Source organism: Dermacentor variabilis, chromosome 4, assembly GCF_050947875.1.
Source record: "Dermacentor variabilis isolate Ectoservices chromosome 4, ASM5094787v1, whole genome shotgun sequence".
Taxonomy (NCBI): Eukaryota; Metazoa; Arthropoda; class Arachnida; order Ixodida; family Ixodidae; genus Dermacentor; species Dermacentor variabilis.
In genome coordinates, this window is record NC_134571.1 from 36725449 (window position 1) to 36740894 (window position 15446).

At 48.2% G+C, this 15446-nt stretch overlaps 1 protein-coding gene across 2 annotated transcripts in view; it reads right to left on the reverse strand.

Annotated features, from left to right (window-relative positions):
- LOC142578935 (cell adhesion molecule Dscam1-like) overlaps window positions 1-15446 on the reverse strand; it is a 333987-nt gene that overhangs the window by 250409 nt on the left and 68132 nt on the right. For both annotated transcript variants that reach the window (XM_075688644.1, XM_075688643.1), the window contains exon 2: window positions 12706-13026. In XM_075688644.1, coding sequence (XP_075544759.1) covers window positions 12706-13026 — 321 coding nt within the window. The remainder of the gene's footprint in view (window positions 1-12705; window positions 13027-15446) is intronic.

Consider the following 15446-nt stretch of genomic DNA (forward strand, 5'->3'; position numbering starts at 1 on the left):
GTCCTACCCTTTAGGGGAGCAGTTAACAAACGCAGTAAAACGGCGTCGGTTATTCCAGTCGAGCAGGAAAGAAGAGAACGTGTTCCATCGCAGTAAAGGCTCCGGTCCAGGAAATTTGTGCGAAGCACTTTGCAGCGAATTTTGGAACGCGTAGTCGCATGGGCCGCCTTTCTTTCACTTTGAGATTAAAATTAAAAAGGAGAGAATAAAATGAGACGCTAAAATTTGCCTGTTAGACGCTTCTGTACACATCAACGGTGTCGTGCCATGCGGCGCTACCAACAAGAGTGCGCCATTTAAAGGAAGTAATTAGCCGTGCCGGATACGCGTAGCGGAAGTAATTGCTCGACTGTTGCTCTCGAGCTATGCCGGTAGTTCTTCCGTTAAATACGCGCTCGTTTGTTAGGGAGGGGAGAACACGTTCAAGAAAAAAAAAGGAAGAAGAAAGAAAACAAAATAAGATGCGGCGTGTCTGGCATTAAGAGCGTCGCCAGGCATCCCGAATGCGCCTCAGGCTAGTAGTGGGCCCCGCGTTGGAAAAATTTGCAAGCATGCCACGAAGGAGGGAAGAGGGGGGGGGGGAGGCACAGGATTACCGCTTTGCGCTCTCGTTTCCAGGAGCATCCGGAAGGGCTGCAAGCGGTGTCACTGCAACTGGGCGACGAGGGAAACTAGCTCATAACACAGCGATGCAAACAACACCGAGAATGAGGGTAGCGTGAGCAGCTAAAACAGCGTACTCGACAACTAAGTGCCCGTCCTAATGATGTGCGCGCAAGATATACTACCACTAACAGCGCATGGTATCTGTACTGAAAAGCGATGTTTACAGCTCAAATACGAAATGGAATTTCTCTCTACATGTTTCTGTGACTGTCGACGGACGAGTCGGTATTATGCGATCCGGTTTTAAATTCATGATGAACGCTCCAAATGATGCGTTTCGCTTGCAAGCTGTACATAATGTATTTGCTCGTTCGGGGAAACTCTTGTTTGAAGCCTCCTCTGTGCCACATAAATGTGCCTCCTAGATTTTTAATCAGGCAATACTTCCTCTGCGACAGCAATTTGTGCTTACTGTTTGCAATACGTGCTCCTATGCGGCCTGAATGAAGCCTATTGCTCATCATATGTATGATCACACAGGAAAATCAAACAAAATAAAAGACGAGAAAAGATGCAAGGGCGTGTACCAAAATCTTGAAGGTAGAAGTCTTAATTGGCCGAGTGCATGCTAGGCGGCGCCATAATACCACGCCGCGACGTGTTTCACTGGTAGTCACCCAGTGAGACTCATATGTAACGTACACCTTACAGAAGCGCAGGGATGTAAAGTGGATGGAAGCATCACCCGGCCAGCAGTCGAGATTAGCAAAATACGTTTAGAGTATTTCTGAAAAAAAAAGGTCACTGACGATTACGATACTGGCTACTGCGAAATTTGCGCGCAACTGTTTAGGTGTTTTGAATTCGCCATATATTGTGGCAAAAAAATCTGAATCTGAACGGAAGGGTCCTCTCGGCGGTGCTGCTGAGCCTCTACTCAGGCAGCTCGTTTAGCAGCAGCGGCCGACGAATTACTTCCACCGATTACGTCGCTCATTGTTCAGAAAGAAAGCGTGAACGCGGGAAAGCGTGGCTCGCGCGTAGCGCACACTCTAGCGGCGACGGCAGCGCGGGCGAAGTAGCGCATGCGCAGGGAGTACAAAACCCAGGACAGCACTTTGTTTCTATTTATGGTATCGATGAACGCGCTCGGCCCACGCCCCCCACGCCTTAGTAACGGCGTCAATGGGGTTTCGGGTGGCGCCACTGTGGCGCCATCTCGTAGCGAGTGGCCGCCGTGAAGTATGTCTCGTGCGGCGCTCCACTTTCCTCCTCACCCTTTCGTCATAGTCTTTTCCTCTTTCTTAAAATAAAACAGCGCGCGAAAACGAGGATGGATAGAACAAGAGGCACAAAGCACAAGCGCTTTGGTGCATTGGTGCGCTGTCTTATTTCAAGATGAAGCATTGCAACTCTCCCAAGTTGCTCTTTCCCCTCATTTGCTTTCCTTCTCATAATTCCTATGTACCTTCTTACTCCGCTTTCCTCCTCTCGCTGTCTTTGATATCGCTGTATTTCTTCTTCCGCCAGCGCAATCTCTTTTTTCATATTTCGGCGGGCTCGTTTGTTGAGCCGGTAACACCGACGCCGATGTCGGCGCTCAACGTGGAAACGAGTGCCTAAGAGGTCCGCTCTACAAAAAAGCAGGGAATCTATCACGATCGGATCTGTTACAGGCATACGTAGCGGTACAATTTGATATAAAAGTTTTGACGAAAAGAAAGATTAAGGAGATGTACACAAAATGCTAAAGTGAAAAGCATGTATAGCATGCATGATTAACTCAAGCAGCCTAAATGACTTTTTGTCACTGAGCCGTTTCGGATGGGATGCCCATAAATCATCATTACTATTATCGTCATCGTCATTATCAGCAGCAGCAGTATGCTTCGCAAACTCAGAGACACCTGCGCCTCGCTATAGCGCAGGTTCGCGAACAAACATTTGAAACAGCGTATGATGCGCAAGAGCACGTATGTCAGCGGTACCAATTGCAAGAGAAAACTGAACTTGTTGTCGCAAGCCTCTCAAGTACAAGTTTTATGCCAGGAGTCTTCTTGTTCTTTTTTTTTCGCTTTCACGGCTCTCTTCGGCAGTACACGCGGTAGATTGTAATTTCGCTTTGCTGTGGCAGGGCAGTTGAACTGCGAATCTCAGTTCATTTCCATAGTTCCTCAACTGTCCGCTCTTTCGTCCATCGCTTGATGTCCAGTTCTCGCTGTGAACAAGAACGTCGATTTTTTTAGGTTCCACTTAATAGTTTTTCACTTTAAGGATTTATTGGAGAAATGTGAGTGTACCAAATAATTTTTATTTTTTTTGCGTTGGTACCTGTGCATTGCTAAATCACGACCGAAATTCGTACGAATCTCATGTCATTTACATAGAGGCGTTATTTTGCGTAAGCACGGCAATTTCCATTCAAAGTAAGTACAGAGCAATTTATATTTAAGATTGCCGTTTAGATCAGAGTCTGCCGAAAATAAAATAAACGAAGCTAAACCAGGATTTTTCCGATTGTATATACAGTATTACTCCCTACTTTCATTCGCGTAGCACGCCCCCAAACGCTCCAATGCGTTGGTTGGGAAAGCAGCTTCCGCCTAAATAAAGAACTGTGCATGCATCACTTTCCATATCTTTCAGTCGGGAACGAAGGCTGGTGGGCAGGCAGTCCCTGTATCCCGAAGCATCAACGGGCGCGGCGTCTGATAAAGAATGCTAAGCTATTCTGCAGCAAAGCGAGACAAAGAACACACTCGCCGGTCAGAGCGGCGACATCATGCAGCGCAGACTATTCCGGCATTAGGCGAGTCATCCGTTATAATGATAGCGTTTCGGGAGCGGCAGAAAAGCATGCGCGCACCGAAGAGAGAAAACTTACGAAATAAAAAGAGGCAGACTGGAACGAATTCGCAATGCAAGTATTCCAAGGCCGCGAGTGCATGCCGAGCACGTTGCTTGCGGGCTTTGCTAGCCTACTTTGCGTTTTCCTCTGGCTTTTCTTTTTTTGTCCATTTTTCACTGGGAGGCACGGCAAACACGTCCGGCTTTGGCATGCCTTGCAAATCCGTTTGTGTATATGCAAAGCGGAAATGCGGATTTGAGGACGCGAAGGACGCCTCTTTGATGTTGCCCTTGATCATATTTCTTCGCCTAACCTCGTTACGCTTCCAAACGCGGCCGTAGTTCAGGGCGGGGAGCAAAAAGGAATGATGCGTAAGAAGAAAAAAAAAAAGAATTCACGATGCTAAGCATTACGGGGAACAAAGCCTGTGCATTGGTCTCGCCGCTTTAGACAATGTCCCCGCGGTATTGCGTTCGAGCTGGCTGGAAACCGTACGCTGAATCCAGAGCTATAGGCATGCGTTGTTCCATCTAACTCCATCTATTCCAAATGTTTCGTCTGTGAAGCTTCTTCCGTTTGGAAAGTAATGACTTAAGCGGGACGACGCATTCAGCGCTGAGCTTGGGATGTTGCCGCGCAGTTATATGCGCCTCTCCGCGGTTGCTATAGTTCGGGCTTGCTTTGTAAGCCAATCGTTCAAGTGAGCTTTATAAAATGATGCGAAAGGAAGGAAAGAGAAAAGCACAAGGCGGGGAAGTTAACCAGAATATTGCCCGGTTGGCTACCCTACACCGGGGGAATGGGAAAGGGGAAAACAAAGACGACAGGGAAATAGAGGAGGGAAGGAAAGATGGAAATTGGCGGTGAGTTCGCTGGTGATGCGAAAGCCATTCAAACCGATCTTGATCCTAATCATGACGGTATGCTCGGGGTGATTGCGGTCTACAGCCACTTTTTCCACGTTTATGCTTTTAAAAGGTGCAAGACCTTGGGATTTGTAGTTGTCCTTAGCAGAGGGCTGTATCTCACTTCCGGTACACCTAATGTTCACTTATTTTTGAAAACAGAAGGCTCGTTCCGTATTTTAAAAAATTTTGTGAAGCTTGCCACTTAAATGGTAACCGCATGTATATGACTGCCACCTTCCTTTCAGTTATGATTAGAAATTTAACTATATTCTACAGTGTTACGTGACAAAACCACGGTCTGATTATGAGGCACGACGAAGTGGGGGGTGTCCGAATTAGTTTTGACCACATGGAGTTCTTTAACCTGTGCCCAATGTACAGTACACAAGCATTTTTGCATTCCGCCCCCATTGGAATGCAGCTGCCTCGACCTACACTGTAAACGAAAATAAACCCACCTGGGAGTTTTTAAGAGGTGATGTGCCCTAAAACCTCCCCTCTCAAATATTTACTCCGATGTATTGGGAGCAAAACAGCGCCATCCCCTCGTTTCACTCCGCTGGCTAGCTGTGGGAGTATTAAGGCGACATGACGCGATTTTACTCCGCTTAAAAATCTTGTTCTCCCGTGAAACTCCGACAGGGAGTTTTAAAAAAAGCTCCCATCCGCCGATACAGGTTGGTCACGTGGCGCTTCCCATGAGGCTGTGCGCCTCGCCAGCGACCGGGCGCGTTCGGCGGAGCGGGCAGTGCTCATGGCTGACGGTTTGTTTACGTCTGTGAAGTGTCGTTCCGCGACAGCGTTTCGTCAATTTGTTTCCCGTATTTCCTTCCAGAAAGTGTTATTGGCATGCCTGAAGCTCACTGTATCTCAGCATCAAGTACATTAGCTGTGATCGCTTTGCTGACAACGATGATTACAAGAACCACGTTTTCAAGTGCGGAAAAAGGCTTAGGTATACCTCGAAGCTGCTCACTGGCTCGTGATGTCGGCTCACGTTCTGGCTGTGTTTTCGTGCTGCGTCACCCTGTCTTGTGTTCTTCAGTACGTGAAATGCGACTTCTATGACCTTTTAGTACATGCTGACAACGTCCAGTGTAGTGTTTGAAAGGACCGCGTAGCAATGGCAACAGTAGCCACTGTTCGAGCGACGACATCCGTGCTAGTCGCGCATGAATGGCGTAACCCAAGTTCGTTGCGGTGCTGTGTTGCCAGTGAGGAAGACCGGAGTGCAAGCAACTGTTTTTATGTATCTGTGAACGGATATCCTCGCCCGAAGAAAAACGGTAGGACATAAGTATGCGTACTGAAAATAAAGCTTCTTATTGAGCGATGTGAATCGAATTGTTATCGCGCATATATGTTTTGGTCACGTCGTTGCTTCCTATATTGCATTAACATTACGCTCTATCCGAGACATTGATTTAGACGCATGCCTGCTGGCTCCGAGTTTAGGGATTCACTCGACAGATCAGCGATGTAGCTCCTTTTCGCAACCGAGACAGATTGCTCGGACGCAGAGCAAGTAGTGCGGTGTATAAAATGTATGACTGCGCATTTCTCGGTGTTAATTATGTCGGCTGCTGCGGGTCATGCTCAAACGTAATAATTTCTTGCTACGCTACCAGTATATCGCAAAAATTTAATTTTGCTATGCAACACATGCACTTACATTTTTCTTGCTTACTGTAACTAACGCACTACTTTTTGGCCGCGAACGCCGGCAGTGTGCGAAGTCGCTTCAGCACTCACAGAATGGCATGATAATTTTGAAAAATTACGCCATTAACTTTTTCTCTCTCACTATTTTGAATTAACAGTTTTGTGTTGCTTAAGGTATTCTGTTAATTTCAGAGAAAGAGATCTCGTATGAACGAGCATGTGAGTCGTAATTCTGAAAACAGCACAGCTGCTCCCTAGGCGGTTTCGAGGCACACAATATCGTGGCTATATATACTGGCACCGTTGCTTCTTGAGTATCGCGTGTACGTGTGATGTCTTTCAAATTTCTGCATTGGGTGTTTCTGAAATGTTTATGTATGTCATGATATATGTGCTTTCATTGACTTGTTCCGTCGAATTCGACGCGGTGTCGTGTGCATATTTCGAAATTTGACCAGCAGCCTCTGCATGTAAACATGTTCGCGCAAACTCACGCGATGGCTCTTTTTATACTCCCATTGCACCTCGAAAGAACTCCGTCAATAGCAAAGCAAAAAATAAAGAAAAGACAGAAAAAAAACTCCCACAATTCCACGCGAAAATTCCGCTCGTACGGAGTAAAAATTCTACTCCGATCATACGGAGCAAAAAAAACTCCGAACCGGGGGGTCGCTATAGGACAAGCAGTATACTCCCACCTCGGAGTTATTTCCGTTTACAGTGTAGAACTAAACCGCGACGCATGTTGGAAAATTATGTCATGTCTAAGGTACATGACAATTCACAGACGGAAGGCTTGCGAAAAGCTGCGATTGGTTTCCGAATGACTTTTATTGGTGAAGCGCAGCCTGGTGTAGCTAGGCATAGGCCGGCATCATAGCAATGCCGCTGTAGCTATACTCCGCTAGACCGACACTAGCTGTGCAGATAGAGTTGCCCTCTCACGGGGCGCTATTAATACTTTAATTGTTATTATTAGAGCGAAAGCTCTACTACGTCAAGTCTCACGAGCTCATTCATTGCGCCGCAATGACCTTGAGCCGCCGGAGTGCAAGCGTGGCAGGTATGACGTCACGCCACGTAGTTCGCTGCGGAGAGGCGTTGCAGTTGCGCTGGCTCGGCGCCTTGCCGCTGCTCTACCAGGTGACTAGGCGAGAGTTTAACGGCTGAACTAGGGTACGTTAACTAGGGTGCGTTAACTAGGGCACGTTAACTAGGGTACGTTATTTGTTAACGGCTACTCCGGCGCGCCGGCTGGGCCGTCTGTGCGTGCGCTTCAGCGCAAGCGACAGCTGAATCCAGTAATGCGGCAGATATAGCTAGACGGCAGGCTGCGAAATCTCAATCGAAAGCGAAATTGCCTGCTGAAACACCGGAGCAAAGGGAAGCCAGATTAGCACGTAATAGAGAAGCTTACCAAGCGCGGAAGCGTGTTAAGATTGAAACTAATGCAACCGCCACCGTCGTTCAGCAACACGAACAACAACAAGGAGAAGGAGACAAGCAACGGCAACGGCACCCACAAGCAACGGCACCCACAACGAACGTTTGACGACCCATACCCTTCGGCCGGCGGCAAGCTCGACTGCGACGGCCAGGTTTCATCGCGACTTCCCAGATAACCCGCTCGGCAGCGTGTGTAAAGTGTGTGAAAGACTGTAGCCTAACTTTAATGGAGCACTGTGTGCGTATACCCTTTGCAAAACCGAACCAAACATACCTTTCGCTTGTGATGACTAGGCTTACAAGAGTTAAATTTTAAGCAATTTTTTTTTGAAGCCTGTGTTATCCGCGCGTTTCTTGTCTGCGCAATATCTCACCTGCGTTCTAATTGCACCTCGGTAAGGCAATATCCAAACGCCCCAAGCGTCTCAACGCGCTCGTTTGGCCGTGGGGAGTTCCCAACTCGAAGGAGCGTTGAACGGCGTTCAATTGCACATTCATGCTTTGGTATTCACAACTCATAAGAAATGTTTAGGTGTCCTAGGATATTTTTTGTCCAGATTTATAGGTTCTTTCCGCAGCACAGCCATTCCGTGCATGTCGTCAGGCTTAACGAATGCCAGTGGTGTCACCGACACTTTCTCTGACGCCTCCGTTATCAGCGCTGTCCAGCTCAGACTCGATGGATCAGCTCAACCTGGTCAACCGAGCGAGAAGGGCACTGGATTCCTGGACCGAGGGGACCACCCACTGCAGAGCTACCTACGCTCATGTGCTCTTTTCTATAAAGTTTACTCTCTCTCTCCTTCAACCACAACTTTTGCAACACCTCCGCTGTGTCACGGATCGCGTGCTTCAGAAGGCGTGATGGCTTCATCCGAGGCAACGCCAAAGCAGACGTATAAGGGGAAGAGAAGAATGACGGATGCACGCAAGAACGGACACGCAATTACCGCGCGCCTCTAAGCACAGCTGCAGTTTCTCATATCGCGTGTTGTCGGCCGATGTCATCGGTGCGGAGGAGTTGCGCCTTGCGTCTGATAGGGTGCCCAGGGTGATCGAGAGGCGAAGCAAACGGGTCAGTACAACAACGGCGTTCTACACGGATCTGAGTAGAGTGGCGACAGTATAGATTTTTCGGCGAAGTCAATCGAAGCTGCTGTGACAGACAAAAGCCCTCTTTTGCTATTACGTTCAATTAAGTAACTTGGACATCAAATGTATCGCTTAACAATTTATTCTTCACAATTCTTATAGCAGTAGGACACCTGATATTACAGATGAATTCCAATTATTAGATCCGTACAGCACCAATTCTTGATTACATGAGACGGACGTACCTGCTGCTCAGTTGAACGAGAAGAAAGGGGGTTAAACGAGGGGCCCGATTTTTATTAATTGTATCACAAGAAGCCAACAAACAAAGGCACCAAGGACAACACAGGGAAGATTACTTGTACCTACTGATTGAAATAAAGAAATTATAAATTAATGGAATTGAACGTGGATGAAAAAACAACTTGCCGCAGAAGGGGAATGAGCGCACGTCTTCGCATTACGCATGCGATGCTTTACCAATGGAGCTACCGCGGCGCCGTATTCCCATACACTTTTTGAGGTATGTATGTTACTACTAGAGCTAACCCTGGGAGCGTTAGCCAGCGCCACCACTCACAAACCTTGGCGGTGAATGTGGAACGTCTTTTCTGCCGCAGGTGTCACGAGTACGTGATTTTTTTGGGTGAAGGCAACTGGTAAATAAACCCACACATGCTACCTGAAGACATCAATGTTGCTAGCTAACACTCCCAGGGTTAGTTCGTGTAGTAACGCATAAATGCTCCAGAAAGTGGATCGGAAGACGGCGCCGCGGTAGTTCAATTGGTAGAGCATCGCACGCGTAATGCGAAGACGTGGGATCGTTCCCCACCTGCAGCAAGTTGTTTTTTCCTCCACTTTCAAATTCATTAATTTATAATTTCTTTATTTCAATTAGTAAGTACAAGTAATCTCCCCTGTGTTGTTCTTGGTGTCTTTCTTTGTTGGCTTCTTATGATCTGTTACTCAGTTTGTTACTCATGGCACGTTATCGAGGAAAAAAAAAACAATTGCAAAGGAAGGTAGCGCCAGTTAAACTGCACGAAACAATCAATTGGACATCATCTACTTGGGAAATACCACGTATGCGAACACACCACGGATACCAGTCGCTATGCACATTCTGCCAAATACTTTAAGTGTTTCGCCAAACTAAAGGAAATTTGTTTAACTGATCTACGTAATAATGGAAAAGTGTCAGAAATGTTACATTTTAGCGTTTAATAGTATACCTATATATTTTTCTTAAAAATTGTATTTTTGTTTTGATAATCGTGCGCATATCTGCCATTAAACCGAGTGCGAGCCTTGCCAAGTCCTTCTACGTTTTTGGTATCCAACCTACCACCAGCATTTTAGGCAGAAAACGTGGTTATATTACTGTGCATAAAAGAGCATTGTTGATATGCAATAAATATTTGGTTTGGTTTGATCAATTGATGTTTATTAAACATGCTGCTCGGCTAAGCACCAGACTGTCGGGCCGGGCGGCGCCTGTGACCCTGTCACAACTGTACGGTACCGCGCTCCGCTAAGCAACCGGGACAGTGGAACCGATATGCCTTTCCACTGACCTGCTCACGACTGAGCCTTATGAGCATGCGCAACCGCTTGGCGTCTGAGCGGAAAGGAGCTGAAACAAAAATGGTCTGCTAAAACACTAAAACTGCCTGTTATGGAGCTCCGGCTTTAATCTATAGCGCCCACTATGGGCTGAGGAATGTAGACTTCGGAGCCGCAGAACACGAAGCCGAAAGCTTCAGGTTACTTTCCGGCCGTGCATTTGTGTCCGCATTTCTTGCTATCACTCGCGAAGAAACCGGCTCTAAGCCGGGGCAGGAAGCTTTCATGTGTACTTTTTTTTATCGATGTTATTACTTTTTTTTTCTGTAATGGCGCTCTGCATTATAAGCCACTCTGCGAGCTCTGCGAAAACTCGGAGATGGTGCTCCCTGTTTCACGAGGGGCTCCGCTGCACGGATCACATAGATTATTCGCAGCGAATCCTTCGTGTTCTCCAGTACTCATGAATTTTCCCGACGTGCTACTGTGTCTTTGCTTTATGCATTCTTAATTTGGCCGAGACGCGTTTGCACTCCGGACTTCGTATATACGATGCGGCTGTGCAGCACCTACAGAAACGATGGGTTCGGACCAAAGAGCGTCTGCCTTCAGTCACCTATGTTCTTCTCCTCAACGGCGCAAGCGGCAAAATCCCATTAGTTTCTCTAAGGCCGCTAGGGACGGCCTTGCCGGCAACCACTTCACGTAAGTGCGCTTAGAAGAATCAAGAGGCAAGTTTGCTTTCGTTTGATACAACCCATTCAGAAGTGATGTAACAGTCTTTGATGTCAGTTCTTGAAGCTGACACACGCAATATTAAAAAAAGAAAAAAGCTTATTGCGGCCAGCGCGTCGAGAAAGGCTTAATGATAATTTAAATAGCTACGAAGATGCCGAGGCGGCTTAAACCCGGCTTTGGGCCGGCGTGAAACATCCGAGCTGTGTAAGCAACTTACACTCTTCATGAGCCACGCTAAGCACACTGAGAAGTGCCGAGACTGGGGCCTACTCACCGTACTGGTTTAGTGGCTATGACGCTTCACTGCTAAGTTCGAGGTCGCGGGTTCAAAAGAATTATATTATGGGGTTTTACGTGCCAAAACCACTTTCTGATTATGAGGAACGCCGTAGGGGAGGACTCCGGAAATTTCGACCAGCTGGAGTTCTTTAAACCCCGAGATCAAATCTCAGCCGCAGTGGCCACATTTAGATGGGGTCAGAACGAAAAAGAAGACCTTATTTCGTGCAATGGGCGCGCTTTAAAGAACCCCAGATGGTCAAAATTAATCCGGAGATGTGCCTAGGAATCATAGCGTCGTTTTTACACGTGGAATTCCAGTATAGAACTAGAAACTGGGACCTAAATCGAAAAGATTTTCTTTCGCGAGAAGTGGTTGTTCTCTTTCATCCGCTTTCGCTAATATCATGTTAGTCATCATGGTTGAGTGTCACCTATTTCCACATATCACTCTGGCATACCAGCTGCTTTGAGAATAAGGAGCCCTGCTGCAGGAACACAGAATTCGTCACTCAGCGCCGCAAAAGGCCTTGTTGGCTTTTTTCAAGATCGACTGGCTTGTATGATATCCTCTGAGTGCGGGCCACCTCCCTTGTGCGCGTGTGTGTTCAGTGAGTCTTCACTGTCCCACCTTTCTTTTCGCTTGTCCCTTTTCACTAGTGTAGGGTTGCCAACCGCATGGTTTTCCGGTTAACCTTTCGATTTTCTCTCTTGATAATCTCTCCTTACTACTGGACTCGTTTCCAATTGAGCCCAACTGGGCTTGTATCAAAGGTCTTGTTTTCTGGCACTCCGTACGGAAACACGGAGACAGGAAATCACTTACAAATGGGTGGTGAGCCAGCTTAAAACTGCTTCTTAATCGGCGTATTAACGCTGCGTGGTTCCTTACTACGAGTGACCCAACGCGGGAATCTTAACGAGCGCACCTTAACCTTACCTTACCGTTCAAAATTTACTAGGGCTGCAGCGTCGCTACAAAGGTGCGGTTCAAAATGCCTTTAAGTTCTCTTAATTGATGACTTCGACGAAAACTCCTTTGGTAATAAGCACGTTAAAGAAAGCACCAAGGCTCCTAGTCACTGAAGAAGTCAAAAGTTAATTCACGTTTTGTAACTGAAGTAAGTTCCTTGTTCGCAGAACATTGTGGTCGAAAAGAAACCGCCTGGATTCCTCATCAGTATGACTTCCGCATTAGGAGCCCGCATAGGTTTATTGTTCGGAAACCGGGCGCTTTTTTTGTCCACAGTGTACTATGAACAAGGAATTTGAATGGGTTCTGATGCGCCCACATAGTTTTTACTTGATCAGAGACCAGAAGCTTTTGTGTGTGTTACTTTATGAGTTTCTTTTTTCCGCTCAAGTGCCTTAAGGATGGCGCGTTTTCTATTCTGTGGTGGTTAAAGCATCCTTTTGACAAGTAACTCGACAAAGTGTTTTCTATCTCCTATTCTGCGCCACCTTAAACCCTTATCCTGGCCCTTTCGCTCGCAAAAATACACCAAGGGTGAGACAGAGGGCGCGTATAAAAGTCAGGGATCCATCTCCGAACCCGCTCACCTGCCCTGACTTGGACGTCCCTGCTGACAATGGCACCGACGGGGTTCGAAGCAGCGCACCGGTACACGGTCGCGTGCACGTCCTGCCGGTAATCCTCGGCTCGGAACGGCGGCAGCACCAGCGAGCCGTTCGGGCGCGCGTATCTCAGTCCTCGCACGTCCTCCATCGGCGTGCCGTCGGCCGATGTCCAGGTGACGCGGGGCTCGGGCGAGCCGGTCGCGGAGCACGCCACCGTGGCGCCCGTCGAGTTGGAGAAGTCCACGCGCCGAGGAGGCTCGTGCACGAACACCGGGCCCCGACGCTCGTTTTGGTACGAGCCAACTGCGGGAGGAAAAGAAGGGAGACGGGGCGACACGTTAGGGACTTTGAGCGGGGCCACACGCTACCGGAAAAAACAAAGCATGCCGTTCGTTTTAGCCCACACGGGTGCCGTGATACTGCTATCATTGGCGCATGCACATTCGGAGACTTCGGTATATTCGGTATATACAGCAAATGAACCGAGCAGCTGTCGCCTGGCTGGCGAGGTGATAATATAGATAAGGGGTCACTCCTTATGAGCATAGCGCCGATTTCTTACCAGTGTGAGACACCACAGAGTCTTTAACCAAGTTCATATCGCCTTCGCTATGCTCGCTGTAAGCAACATTACCTCGGCCATCAGCTTCTGTGTTGAAATATATATAGAATATAATGCGTATTGAAACCGATGGCAACAACGAGACGGTCCAAAGCGTCGTGTTTCGTCTCGCTCTCGCCATCATCTGCCCGGACTTTGTGTTTGCGCAGTAAAAAGGAATAAAATACGACGATTACGATGCTCCCTAATGCGAAAATTGGATGCAGCTCTATACGTGTTTCAATTTCACGATATATTGACTGCCACGGACAATCTGTCTCATGCGGCGCACTGCAAACGAAGCGAAGTGTGGTGCGACTGCCTCGCTAATCGGGAGATCATGAGAAGAAGCGCGTGGGCGACGCGTGGACGCGATTCACAACAGCTACCGCAGGCAGATCTCTGCTCATGCAGCGCTTTGTTTCCATATGTGGTGTCGGTCGACGCGCTCGCCGCACGCCATTGGTGAACAGACGACGGCGCGCTGCTCTGGCGCCATGTCGTAGCGGTCGTCACCAAAGAGCCCGTCTTGAGCGGCACTACGCATTTCTTCTAACGCTTTCTTCATAACCTCCTCCTCCGTTTTCCGCCTCGTGGTTCCGCGGCACCCTCCTCATTGCGCTCTCTTCGCTATCGCTGTCTTTCATCACCGCTACTCTTCGAGTTCACTCTTTCATTCTTCGCTGTGCTCGTTCACTGGGTTACGCCGATGGACGACGCCGAGCAGCGACGCCGACGCGAAACGCAGGAACGGGCGCCTAAGAGCTGCTCTCTAAAAGAGACAGAATTTATCACAATAGTTCTATTTCAATCTCTAGGCAAATGAACATCAAAGCGCCAAGATAAACGGAAGCACAAGCATACGCATAACTATTCCGAATGTTGGACGCTTTTGTTTTTCTTTGTGTGTTTGTGCATTTGGGAGGAAGTAGGGCGAGGGGATTGGGGAGGCAAGGGGCCGAGGACGGCATTACATGCTTCGCCTTCGTTAGGCTCGGCGTGACGCAAGCTTACCCATTTTAAGTGCAATATTGCCTGACTGGGCTACATAAAGAAGTCGTCGTAAAGGCGTCGTGTTACCACAGGCGGGCATTCTTTGCATCTAAACGCGCCTTCGTCTTGAGAGAACGCCATGGCATGCCACTTCGACGCGGCTTTCGTGCCCAAAGATCGTGCATCCGAGGGCGTAGTCGTTCTTGAAGGCGAGCGCTCAGTAACGAGGCAAGAAACGGCAAACTTGGTTTTCTTCATTCGCTCGTAATCAAAAGTGGTGGTCGAGTAAACACAATTAGTTTTGCTCTCGCGTTCCGCATCCGAACAGGTTGTATAGCCTGAACACTTGCCATTTTTCATTTCTTTTTCCATTGCCTCTCAGCGTAACTGTTGCTGTGCGTTAATTAATAATTTCTGGGCAGGCAAATTATCGCCACGGGAGTGAAGCGCTTTAGGCTTGCTTCAGCACCTCGTGAAAAACGGTGCTGAATACATTGCACGGGGAAAGAAAGCGACGAAGATTCAAGAAAGCGCAGACTAAAAAGGAAATAGCGAAAACGAGTAAAAACAAATCACTCCAGCCGCGGCCACGCTTGCGGCTGATCGGAGCCCTTTTGAGCCGCCGCGGACCCGTGATTACGGAGGAACCAAACCGCGCCCAAAATTTCGTGTTCGGCCCCAATTAGCGCGCCGCGAGCAACATTGCTGTGTTTCGTTTCTTTACTGCTTTTTTATCTTTCCTACTTTCTTTTTCTTTTTGTGTTTGTTTTACAGCACGAGGTGTGCAGAAGAGCCTCACAACTGGCGAGGAGTGGCGTTTGAGCACGGAAAGTCGTACACGCCGCCAATAGCGACACTGGTGCTGCCGCCATATGCACCCCGCCCTCCAATCGGCTTGCGGTCCGTGGCGAGCGCTCACGTGTTTTGCGTGGCCGCAAGAACGGCCTATTCCTTCCCGCAGCTGCGCCGCTGTATTGCACGGTGTTCGCGCCGTGTCCGGATACCAGCTGTCGCTTGCCGTATATGTAGTACCGTGTATACGACAGCATATATGGTCCCTTATTTTATACCGGGCTATCGCTTCGAGAGTGTGTGGATTTTCTGGATCACCTGCTCGGAAAGCGGTCCG